This window comes from Lucilia sericata, unplaced genomic scaffold (assembly GCF_015586225.1).
Source record: "Lucilia sericata isolate MDLA Ls3-8-SP2 unplaced genomic scaffold, ASM1558622v1 Contig002533F_arrow, whole genome shotgun sequence".
Taxonomy (NCBI): Eukaryota; Metazoa; Arthropoda; class Insecta; order Diptera; family Calliphoridae; genus Lucilia; species Lucilia sericata.
In genome coordinates this window covers 21,485-35,273 of record NW_023996301.1, presented here as the reverse complement: position 1 = coordinate 35,273, position 13,789 = coordinate 21,485, and the positions used below count along the sequence as shown (strand labels likewise).

General features: G+C 28.1%; 1 protein-coding gene across 1 annotated transcript; it reads right to left on the bottom strand.

The window, feature by feature from the left end:
• Nucleotides 1-9,804: 9,804 nt before the first annotated feature.
• LOC119614049 (protein yellow) lies at nt 9,805-13,321 on the bottom strand. The gene is made up of 2 exons (XM_037970151.1): nt 12,424-13,321; nt 9,805-10,100 (listed from the first exon to the last, which is right to left on the bottom strand). The coding sequence occupies exons 1-2, from the start codon at nt 13,319-13,321 to the stop codon at nt 9,805-9,807; spliced, it is 1,194 nt and encodes a 397-aa protein (XP_037826079.1).
• Nucleotides 13,322-13,789: the final 468 nt, after the last annotated feature.

Genomic DNA, 13,789 nt, shown 5'->3' with positions numbered 1-13,789 from the left:
GACGATAGACTAGACTATAGACTAGACTATAGACTAGACTATAGACTAGACTAGAGACTAGACTATAGACTAGACTATAGACTAGACTATAGACTAGACTATAGACTAGACTATAGACTAGACTATAGACTAGACTATAGACTAACTAGACTAGACTATAGACTAGACTATAGACTAGCTAGACTAGACTTACTAGACTAGACTATAGACTAGACTATAGACTAGACTATAGACTAGACTATAGACTAGACGATAACTAGACTATAGACTAACTATAGACTAGACTATAGACTAGACTATAGACTAGACTATAGACTAGACTATAGACTAGACTATAGACTAGACTATAGACTAGACTATAGACTAGACTATGACTAGACTATAGACTAGACATATACTAGACTATAGACTAGACTATAGACTAACTATAGACTAACTATAGACTAGACTATAGACTAGACTATAGACTAGACTATAGACTAGACTAGAACTAGACATAGACTGACTATAGACTAGACTATAGACTAGACTATAGACTAGACTATAGACTCGAACTATAGACTAGACTATAGACTAGACTATAGACTAGACTATAGACTAGAACTATAGACTAGACTATAGACCTAGACTATAGACTAGACTATAGACTAGACTATAGACTAGACTATAGACTAGACTATAGACTAGACTATAGACTAGACTATAGACTAGACTATAGACTAGACTATAGACTAGACTATAGACTAGATTATAGATCAGACTATTGACTAGACTATAGACTAGACTACAGACTAGACTATAGACTAGACTATAGACTAGACTATAGACTAGACTATAGATTAGACTATAGACTAGACTATAGATTAGACTATAGACTAGACTATAGACTAGACTATAGACTAGACTATAGATTAGACTATAGACTAGACTATAGATTAGACTATAGACTAGACTATAGACTAGACTATAGATTAGACTATAGACTAGACTATAGACCGGACTATAGACCGGACTATAGACTAGACTATAGACTAGACTATAGACTAGACTATGACTAGACTATAGACTAGACTATGACTAGACTATGACTAGACTATGCCTAGACTATGACTAGACTATGAACTATGACTAGACTATGACTACTATGACTAGACTATGACTAGGACTATGACTAGACTATGACTACCATTACTAACTATGACGCTATGACTAGACTATGACTAGACTATGACTAGACTATGACTAGACTATGACTAGACTATAACTGGACGAATAACTAGACTATGACTGAACTATTACTAGACTATGACTAGACTATAGACTAGACTATAGACTAGACTATAGACTAGACCATAAGACTAGACTATAGCACAGACTATAGACCAGACTATAGACTACTATAGACTAGACTATAAGACCTAGACTATAGACTAGACTATAAGACTAGACTATAGACTAGACTATAAACTGTAACTATAGACTTAGACGAGAGACTAGACTATAGACAAGACTATAGACTAGACTATAGACTAGACTATAGACTAGACTATAGAGAGCTAGACTATAGACCTAGACTATAAATAGACTATAGAATAGACTATAGACTAGACTATAAGACGAGACTAGAGACTAGACTATAGACTAGACTATAGACTAGACTATAGACTAGACTATAGACTAGACTATAGACTAGACTATAGACTAGACTATAGACTAGACTATAGACTAGACTATACTTAGACTAGACTATAGACTAGACTATAGACTAGACTATAGACTAGACTATAGACTAGACTATAGACTAGACTATAGACTAGACTATAGACTAGACTATAGACTAGACTATAGACTAGACTATAGACTAGACTATAGACTAGACTATAGACTAGACTATAGACTAGACTATAGACTAGACTATAGACTAGACTATAGACATACTATAGACTAGACTATAGACTAGACTATAGACTATAGACTAGACTATAGACTAGACTATAGACTAGACTATAGACTAGACTATAGACTAGACTATAGACTAGACTATAGACTAGACTATAGACTAGACTATAGACTAGACTATAGACTAGACTATAGACTAGACTATAGACTAGACTAGACTAGACTATGACTAGACTATGACTAGACTATGACTAGACTAGACTAGACTATGACTAGACTATGACTAGACTATGACAGACTATGACTAACTATGACTAGACTATGACTAGACTATGACTAGACTAGACTAGACTATGACTAGACTATGACTAGACTATGACTAAACTATGACTAACTATGACTAACTATGACTAGACTATGACTAGACTATGACTAGACTATGACTAGACTATGACTAGACTATGACTAGACTATGGACTAGACTATGACTAGACTATGACTAGACTATGACTAGACTATGACTAGACTATGACTAGACTAGGACTAGACTATGACTAGACTATGACTAGACTATGACTAGACTATGACTAGACTATGACTAGACTATGACTAGACTATGACTAGACTATGACTAGACTATGACTAGACTATGACTAGACTAGGACTAGACTATGACTAGACTGACTAGACTATGACTAGACTATGACTAGACTATGACTAGACTATGACTAGACTATGACTAGACTATGACTAGACTATGACTAGACTATGACTAGACTATGACTAGACTATGACTAGACTATGACTAGACTATGACTAGACTATGACTAGACTATGACTAGACTATGACTAGACTATGACTAGACTATGACTAGACTATGACTAGACTATGACTAGACTATGACTAGACTATGACTAGACTATGACTAGACTATGACTAGACTATGACTAGACTATGACTAGACTATGACTAGACTATGACTAGACTTGACTAGACTATGTGTAGACTATGTCTAGACTATGACTAAACTATGACTAGACTATGTCTAGACTATGACTAGACTATGACTAGACTATAGACTAGACTATAGACTAGACTATGACTTAATTTATATTTTGATTTAAAATTCATTTAATAAGTTTTATTGAGTCTTACAACCATTTTATGTTTGATTTCAAAAGTGTGTGTTCAATGACTGAATATTTTTGCCTTATTTCAATTAAAATACCCTTATTAAATTCATAAATTATCACGATTCAAAAAACATAAATATCTTATTGAAATACAAAACCGTCTGACTGCTTGTTGCAGTCGAGTTCATGAAAGCTGATTTGTTATTAAATTTATTTCAATTTCTGTTTTAAAGTAACAAATTTGAAAATGCACACAGTTTATACTTTCAATATTTCTGGAAATTTTATATTTCTGTTCTAGTTTTTTTATTATTTTTCGTTAAGATTAGTTGGGATTTGCTTGTTTTTCCGTTTGGTCCTTTGCAATTAAGATCTTTCTTAGGCTAGGCAATAGCCTATAAGCTAGGCTAGACTAACTATTACTTATTTGTCCATCTTGTCTATCATACAATTTTAACTTGTTATTAAATGACAGCTGCTGTAATTATAATATTTTTTTAATATTTCAAAGAAATCGAAAGCAATTAATCAATTGACTTGTTATTTAAACATTTCTTTACACGCAGCAATAACATAAAAATATACATGTAAATGAAAGAAAAATATTTAAGAGAATGTACCCCTGTATTTTACAACATTATCTGAATGAATAAATTCATTGATATAAAAGCATCTTCACAAAAACACAATTTAACTAAAAATATTCCATGACCATGAAGTATACTTCACCACCACTCAGTTGATGATAATAAAATTGCAAATAAAACGATAATAACGCCTTCGTACCCATGACGATGATAATTGGGCTTATAAAGTTTCAACCAACAGTGTCGTACAGCTGCAATGTAATACATATTTTACACTTTCTGCTCATTTTTCTTATTACTTGTTATTCTTACTTCGCAACGTAGAAAAACCAACTGACCATTCTTCTTCTCAGACATCTTGCACATAGTTTCAATGTGGTTGTTCTTGTCAAGTGGTGACTGCCACTGGCACTTTTATTTATCCATTGCTTACATATTTTATGACATTGTTACACTTACTTGTTGGGGAAAGAGTGTGCATCAGGAAATAAGAATAATATTCAGCTTACTGAAATTTTGTTTTTGTAAATGCAATTAATTTGTTCCAATTTACTGTAAAGGTCATGGTTTTAAAATAATTTTCAGCTGTAACACATTTTCGGTATGATAAAATAATAAATTATGATTTAATTAAGGCAAGTTCGTACAAGCTCTGCAAAACGTTTTATTAAAAAGTAATGCGTTAAAAGCCGCTATAGTCTAGTCTGCAGACTAGTTTGTAGACCAGACTATTGACTCGACTACCGACTAGACTTTAGACTAGACTATAGATTAAATATAGGATAAACTATAGATTAAACTATAGACTTGACTACAGACTAGGACTATAGAATAGATTATAGACTAGACTATAGACTAGACTATAGACTACACTATAGACTAGACTATAGGACTAGACTATAGACTAGACTATAGACTACACTATAGACTAGACTATAGACTAGACTAGACTTAGACTATAGACTAGACTATAGACTAGACTATAGACTAGACTATAGACTAGACTATAGACTAGGACTATAGACTAGACTATAGACTAGACTCTAGACTAGACTATAGGACTATAGAAGCTAGACTATAGACGTAGACTATAGAATAGAACTATAGACTAGACTATAGACTAGACTATAGACTAGACTATAGACTAGACTATAGACTAGACTAGACTAGACTATAGACTAGACTATAGACTAGACTATAGGACTAGAAAAGATCGGATACTAGACTATAGACTAGCACTATAGACTAGACTATAGACTAGACTATAGACTAGACTATAGACTAGACTATAGACTAGACTATAGACTAGACTATAGACTAGACTATAGCCTAGGACTATAGACTAGACTAATAGACTAGACTCTAGGACTAGACTATAGGACTAGACTATAGGCTAGACTATAGACCCAGGACTATAGACTAGACTATATACTAGGACTATAGGACTAAACTATCGACATACTATGACTACATAGACTAGGACTATAGACTAGACTATAGACTAGACTATAGACTAGACTATAGACTAGACTATAGACTAGACTATAGACTAGACTATAGACTAAACTCTGTACCAATTTTCCATGCCTGACTTTTGATATTAATTTTGACTCCTGAAGGTATACTTTTAAATATGTTAAAAAATTATTCAATTTAATGGTGAGTTTAAATATCTTGATATCTTTAAAAGAACTTTAATAACTTTAACCAATTTTAGTAAAAGATAAAAGATATATTCAAAAATAAATAATAAACGTTGTAAGGTAGACAAAATCACAGACTTTTGTTGCTTAAAAAAAAAAAAAAAAAACAGAATTCTTTTGTCTTAAAACTTAATATGAAAAAAGTAATAAACAAATAATTATATTTATAATAATACATAATTTTCACATAATACTTATAAATCTTCTATGGCGCATAATTGTTTTCATAAACATTTATGGTCATAAAACAAAATCGAGAGTATTTTCTAAAGCCTTAAGCATATAACTGCTGTCAAATTCTACAATAAAAAGACGAATAATAAAAGTTTATTAAAAGGTTTGTAATAAATATTTCTTAAAAATGTATACACATTTGTACTAGTGTTTCAGTGTTTAAATATTAAAATGGCCAAATGATATTTTCATGAAATAAGTCGATGTTTTTTATTGTCTATAAATTTGACTACTTTTGAGAACCTTTTATACATAAACATACATTTGTATGTGTCTGCAATAAACTAATTACCTTAGATTTACAGCAGCTGTCTCCAAGACCAATAAAATTCTAAATAAATCCCTTTTAAATATCATATCCACTTTTTCGCCAAAAACAAAAAAAAAGTTTTTATGTTAAGCTATTTTTATAGCTTATAACAATAAAAACAGAGGAGATTTTTATGTTCGTCTTAACAAGAAATTTACTTGGACCGACGCCACATATATGTATTTAGCTCCATATACATATGTATTTACGTTTATTACTACATATATGTTCCAGTCTAATGTTTCATCGTCTCCTGTTTATTGTCTTAGCGCATGTAAGAGGATTTTGTTTTTATGAATTACCCTTACTTTGAAATGTTTAAGATAATTGGAACGCACAGACACATTTTTAGCTAAAACAATTGAAGTATTTTTTTTTTAATCAAATTTTATAAAGGTAAGTATGTATTTATACCTGGTATTAAAATTGTGCAGAATTGTAAAGAAATAAAGATATTTTTAATATTAAAAAAAATCATTGTAATCTTATACTTCACTCCTGTTCATCTGGACGTATGATTATTACTGGTATATAAAAAAACACTCATACGCACTAATGTTCCTTTCAAAATGTTTGAACGATTTTTTAACAAAAAATTTAGAGTAACAAACAGACAAAACTTAAGTGAAGAAAAAACTTCACTAAAGCTTTTTTATAGAAATAAGTTCATAAAAGATTTATTTTGTAAAAAAAACAAGCTTTTTAAAGAAAAAAATTCAAACATATCTCTTTAGTTTTTTAAAGAGAAACGTTCCAAAAATGGTTCAAAATTTTTTTGTAAGAAAACGTATTATAGTGTTTAAAAAAGCTTTTTGCACAGAAAAAGTTAAAAAACGACTTTTTGTAGAATTTTTTCAGAAAAAAATTACAAAAAGTTATTTTTTTTTTTTTTAGAAAAAGTTAAAAAAGGTTCTTTATTAGAACCTTTTCCAAAAATGTTCAAAAAGAGTTTTTAAGTAAAATGATTTTTTCTTAGAAAAATTTCAAAAAAGCTTTTTTAAAAAAAAAGTTGAAAAAATATTTTTAAAGAAAAAAGTTCAAAAAGCTTTATTCATAGAACAAAGTTCAAAAAAGCTTTCTTCTTATAAAAATTAAAAAAGCTTTTTTCCTAAGAAAAATAATTAAAAAATGTTGTTTCTTAGAAAAATATCACAAAATTTTTTTCTTATAAAAATATAAAAAAATGTTTTTCTTATAAAAATATTAAAAAAAAAAACATTTTTTCAAAAATTTAAAAAAAGCTTTTTTTAAAAAAGCGTTCTTCTTACAAAAAGTTCAAGATTATTTTTTCACAATAATTAAAAGAGAAAATTCTAATTGAAAATTATTTTAGAGAAAAAAGCTTTTGCAGAAAAAAGAAGAAAAATAAAAAAAGGCAGCTTCTTCGAAAAAAGCTAAAAGAGCTTATGTCGTAGTAAAAACTTCAATAAAGCTTTCTATTAGAAAAAAAGTAAAAGAAAACTCGTTTTTCTTAGAAAAAGGTTTAAAAAAGTTTTTCTTTTTTTTGAAGAAAGGCTTTTTTTCTCAGAAAAAAGTTCAATAAAGCTTATGTCTTACAAAAAAGTTCAAAAAGCTTTTGTCTTAGTAAAATTTTCAATGAAGCTTTTGTCTTAGTAAAAATTGCAAAAAAGCTTTCTCCTAAAACAAAGTTCAAAAAAGCTTATTTCTTAGAAAAAAATCTTTAAAAACTAAAAAAGTTTCCATTATGCTTTTATCTTAGGAAAAGTTTAAATAAAGCTTATTTTTTTAAAATAAACTTTCTGTAAGAAAAAAGTCTAATAAAGCTTTCGTCTTGGCAAAAAGTTTAATAAAGCTTTCTATTAGAAAAAAGTTAAAAAAAAAGCTTATTTCTTTAAAAAAAAGTCTTTAAATAGTTTCAATAACGCTTTTATCTTAGATAAAGTTTAAATAAAGTTTTTTCTTCAAAATAAACATTCAGTATAGCAAACAGTTAAAAAAGCTTTTATATAAGGAAAAAGTTCAATAAAGTATTTTCTTAGAAAATAAGTTCAATAAAGCTTATTTCGTAGAAAAAAAGTTCAATAAAGCTTTCTCTTAGAAAAAAATTCATAAAAGCTTATTTCTTTAAAAAACTAAAAAGTTTCAATAACGCTTTTATTTCAGAAAATGTTTAAATAAAGTTTTTTCTTCAAAATAAACTTTCAGTATAGCAAACAGTTAAAAAAGCTTTTATATAAGGAAAAAGTTTAATAAAGTTTTTTCTTAGAAAATAATTTCAGTAAAGCTTATTTCGTAGAAAAAAGTTAATTAACGCTTTTATCTTAGAAAAAGTTTAAATAAAGTTTTTTTCTTCAAAATAAACATTCAGTATAGCAAAAAGTTAAACAAGCTTTTTTTATAACGAAAATGTTTAATAAAGTTTTTTCTTATAAAAAAATTCAATAAAGCATATTTCGAGGAAAAAAGTTCAAAAAAGCTTATTTCTTAGAAAAAAGTTTTTAAAAAACTAAAAAAGTTTCAATAACGCTTTTATCTTACAAAAAGTTTAAATAAAGTTTTTTTCTTCAAAATAAACTTTCAGTATAGCAAAAAGTTAAAAAAGATTTTATATAAGGAATGAGTTCAATAAAGTTTTTTCTTAGAAAAAAGTTCAATGAAGCTTATTTCGTAGAAAAAAAGTTCAATAAAGCTTATTTCGTAGAAAAAAACTTCAATAACGCCTTCTCTTAAAAAAAAAGTTCAATAAAGCTTTCTCTTAGAAAAATGTTCATAAAAGCTTATTTCGTAGAAAAAAATATTTTTAAAACTAAAAAAGTGTAAATAACGCTTTTATCTTAGAAAAAGTTTAAATAAAGCAAAAGTTCAAAAAGCTTTTATATAAGGAAATAGTTCAATAAAGGATTTTCTTAGAAAAAAAGGTCAATAAAGTTTATTTCGTAGAAAAAAGTTCTATGAAGCTTTTTATTACAAAAGATTTCAATAAAGCTTTTTTCTTCAAAAAAAATCAATAAAGCTTTGTTGCTTAGAATAAAGTTCAATTAAAGTTTTTTCTTAGAAAAAAGTTTTATGTTTTTTTCTTTGAAAAGATTAAAAAAGCTATTTGAGAATTATAACACATTTCCCAGAGTTTAATTGCTGACTTGTGCAACTTTCAATTAAAGTTCATTTAAAATAAACGAAATTACAAATTGTTTTTATAAAAATTTAATTTTATTTAACCAATACTTATAATTTATTTCTATACATACTAAAACATATAATTTTCTGCTAAACGAATCGTTGTTACATAGGAAAAACTTTTCTTTAAAAACTTCAACTAAAATTAGCTATAATAAATTATCTTAACTAAAATAACCCCACACCAAAATAAAAAATACCTAAATACCTATAAGAAAGTATTTAAATAGCAAAAGAATTTTAAACTAAAATAACATTTAATGTCTATTAATAACAAATGTTTTCTAATGTTTGTACCTAATGTGTTTCATTTGCTCTAACATAGTCATAAGTAAAAAAACATTACAAAGTTCTGAAAGGAAAATCTACTTTTAATTCAAAAATTTAATTTAAGTTTTCCTCCTTCGTTTTAAATTTATGTTCTATGCCTGTAAAAGAGTTAAGGGAAATAAAAGTAATAAATTGAAATTGACAAATGGTTTGAAAAATAAAATAGCAAAACTTTTGCATACTTGCGAGTTAAAATGACAGCAGTAATTTCGTATCAAAATTGGAGTTTAAAAATTTAAATTACTCTTGTTAAATGCAAAACTAAAACTGAATATGAAGTAATCTAAAACTTCTCACACACTAATCACTCACTCAAATTACTTCACTGTACTAACAACTGCATAAGGCTCTTACACATAATTCATACATATATAGAAAATAAATACCATAAACTAAACCCTTTAGCCATCATTTTCCAACAATATTTAGTCTTTCATTGTTATTTTTGCAGTTATTCCATTCCATTCACCTACCAACAGCCCTGCATCATTGTCAATTGTTGGATGGCTCCGCAACCCACACGATTTTGCATAAAATCCGGAAAATTACTTTGTAACACACGCATGGTATTGCGTTTGTAATCGGGTACGGCATGTGTGGCCAACTGACAGGTGGGCGAACGATAAACAGGCTTAAAATTTGCTTCAGCGAATGGTGTATTGGTATCCCAGCGGAATACTTCAGCGTCACCTTCATTACGGAAAAATATGGCTGAACCATTATCCGTACCAATAATGACCATACGTGATGGTTTTTTGCCAAGGTCTGATAGAAAAGAAAGAGTAACAGTAATAAAATAGGATTATAAAAAATAATGGTTATGATAAGACGAAAATAATGTTTAACAGACGAAAGCTACTTATGGGAATTATACACTGCATATGCATAATTATGAGAAAAAAGATGAAATAGAAACTTAATTGTTTAAAATTAAAGTATTTTTTTGAAGAGAAAATTGGAAAACAAGCTTTTTTAACAAAAAACTTTTTAAAATTTCTTTTATAAAGCTTTTTTCTAAAGAAAAAACTTTTTTCAAAAATGTTTCTATGCAAAGAAAAAGCATTTTTACAAAAAATTTTCTTTGCTAACAGCTTTTCTAAACTTTTTTAAAAAAATTATTTTTTTTCTAAAGAAAACGTTGGAAAACAAAAAGCCTTTGTAAAATTTTGTTCTATAAAGCTTTTTTTTCTAAAGAAAAAGCTTTTCTAAACTTTTTTCTAAAAAAAAACTTTTTAGGATTTTCTATAGAATTAGTTATTTTTTTGAAGATTTTAAAAAATTTTCTAAAGAAAAAACTTTTTCTAAAAGAAAAAACTTTTTCTAAAAGAAAAAACTTTTTCTAAAAGAAAAAGCTTTTTCTAAAAGAAAAAGCTTTTTTAAATATTTTTCCATAGAAAAAGCTGTTTTAGAAATTTTTCAATGGAAATAGAATTTTGAAACTTTTTTCTAAAGAAAAAGCTTTTTTAAACTTTTTTCTAAAGATAAAGCTTTTTAACGTTTGTTTATAGAAAAACTTTTTAAAAAAAGCTTTTCTATAGAAAATCCATTTTTAAACTTTTTCTATGGAAAAAGCTATTTTAAATTATTTTCTGTAGAAAAATCTTTTCTAAACTTTTTAAAAAGAAAACTTTTTTTCTACAGAAAAAAACTCTTAAACTCTTTTTCCGCAGAAAAAACTTTTTAAACGCTTTTTAAAGCTTTCTTAAACTCTTTTCTATAGAAAAAGCTTTCTTTTTATAAAAAATAGAAAAAGCTTTCTTAAACTTTTTTCTATAAGAAAAGCTTTCTTAAACTTTTTTCTATAGAAAAAGCTTTCTTAAACCATTTTCTATAAAAAAGCTTTCTTAAACTTTTTTCTATAGAAAAAGCTTTCTTAAACCATTTTCTATAGAAAAAGCTTTCTTAAACTTTTTTCTATAGAAAAAGCATTCTTAAACTTTTTTCTATAAGAAAAGCTTTCTTAAACTTTTTTCTATAAGAAAAGCTTTCTTAAACTTTTTTCTAAAGAAAAAGCTTTCTTAAACCATTTTCTATAGAAAAAGCTTTCTTAAACTTTTTTCTACAGAAAAAGCTTTCTTAAACTTTTTTCTATAGAAAAAGCTTTCTTAAACTTTTTTCTATAGAAAAAGCTTTCTTAAACTTGTTTCTATAGAAAAAGCTTTCTTAAACTTGTTTCTATAGAAAAAGCTTTCTTAAACTTTTTTCTATAGAAAAAGCTTTCTTAAACTTTTTTCTATAGAAAAAGCTTTCTTAAACTTTTTTCTATAGAAAAAGCTTTCTTAAACTTTTTTCTATAGAAAAAGCTTTCTTAAACTTTTTTCTATAGAAAAAGCTTTCTTAAACTTTTTTCTATAGAAAAGGCTTTCTTAAACTCTTTTCTATAGAAAAAGCTTTCTTTAAGTTTTTTCTATAGAAAAAGCTTTCTTTAAGTTTTTTTCTATATAAAAAGCTTTCTTTAAGTTTTTTTCTATATAAAAAGCTTTCTTAAACCTTTTTCTATAAGAAAAGCTTTCTTAAACCATTTTCTATAGAAAAAGCTTTCTTAAACTTTTTTCTATAAAAAAAGCTTTCTTAAACTTGTTTCTATTGAAAAAGCTTTCTTAAACTTTTTTCTATTGAAAAAGCTTTCTAAAACTTATTTCTATAGAAAAAGCTTTCTTAAACTTTTTTCTATAGATACTGCTTTCTTAAACTTTTTCTATACAAAAAGCTGTTTTTGATTTTTTTCTATAGAAAAAGCTTTCTTAAACTTTTTTCTATAGAAAAAGCTCTCTTAAAAAAGAAAAAGCTTTTTTAAATTTTTTCCCATAGAAACAGCTTTCTTAAATTTTTTTCTATAGGAACTGCTTTCTTAAACTTTTTTTATAGAAAAAGCTTTCTTAAACTGTTTTCTATAGAAAAAGCTTTCTTATACTTTTTTCTATAGAAAAATATTTCTTAAACTTTTTTAAACATTTTTCTTAAGAATGAAAAATTTTTTAACTATTTTTCATGGAAAAGGCTTTTTCTTATGATTTGTGAAGCAAGCTCTTTAAATTTATTTTTTATAAATAGGGCTTTTCTAAATCTTTCCATTAAAAAAACTTACCCATAATTTTACCATCCGCCACACCACTTCTCAAATATTCCGATTTAAGCGAAAACAATTTACTCGTACTCAAATACGTGAAATACAATTCGGTGGTACCGCAATCTTGACGTATCAATGCAATATAAAGAACATCACGTAAACGGCAACCAGTTGTAACAGCCTTGGGCAAGACAATACGAAAACCACGATCGGCTTGAATGTTAAAAACGATTATGGCACGATTGGCAGCATCACTAACATACACAAAGCAACCGCCATCGGGAGCATAGTCAACAGCCAAGTATTGTAAACGAGAGTTAGTAGAAGTTAAACCATCCAAATCAATTGTTTTTAATAATTTTCCAGTTTTGGCTGAAATCGCCACAACTTTTGGGGGACATTTGCGTATGGGTGTTTCCAGAGTATTGACGATGCCAGTATCCAAAACCCAGATGACCTCATTCTGATCCACAACCAAATCGACTACGGATTGCAAAGCCTTACAATTCCCCTCCTCCTGCATGTCCCAACAGGGATAGGGGGTAAAGGTAGTGGAACAGGTACCCGGCGTTATAGTCGTCTTCACCAACGTAGCCGGTACTCCCTTTCTATAACGCGGCAAAGCCAAAAATATCGTATCCCTTATAATTTGAGCCCGTGTTGCAATAACATTTTTGGGTATAAATTTGCCGGAACTCTTAAATAATGATTTCGTGGAGGGGCAAGGAAATTCAAATTGTCCACCTGTCCATTGCACCACACCGGCACTATCATGACAAGATTTGTCCGGAGTCAATAGACCGTATTTAGTGCCTTGAGCCTGACACTTAGGCAAACAAGTGAAACAAATGACTGTTGTTGCCATTAGCAACAACAAACCTCTTCGTTGCTCATTTGACACTTGCCATTGCCACATCTTGTTGATGCGTAAAACACTGTTTATTTCAGCACATACAATGTCACGTAAAGGACAATGTGTGCAGTATATTTACAGGAAATGAAAAACTAATTGTCGAGAAAAAGGAAACTTTAACTTGTTAGCTAAACTAAAGTGCACTTTCATGCACTGTGTGGTCTATTGGTCACCTGTTTGCTTTAATGAGTATTTGCGTGTTTTCTTATACTGCTATTACTTTTTTTGTTATTCTGTTTTTTTTTTTTTTTGCTGTGCTCAGCTTTAAATTTCTACTAGTTTCAATTTACCATCTGCATAATGATTTTATAGCTTAAAACGAAAAGAAAAAGAATGTGTAAAAATCTGTCTTCTCGATGTCGAACGATACGAGCCACAAACAACGTTCTATGAGAACAAAAAAGATGCTGAATACAAAGAAAACCACAGAAGCGAACAGAAACGTGCTTTAGGCTCATATTATGTTTTAGA

Coding starts and splice junctions, on each gene's coding strand:
- LOC119614049 (XM_037970151.1), bottom strand. CDS start 13,321: ATGTGGCAATGGCAAGTGTCAAATGAGCAACGAAGAGGTTTGTTGTTG. Junction 10,101..12,423: donor GGCGGATGGTAAAATTATGG/GTAAGTTTTTTT, acceptor CTTTTCTATCAG/ACCTTGGCAAAAAACCATCA.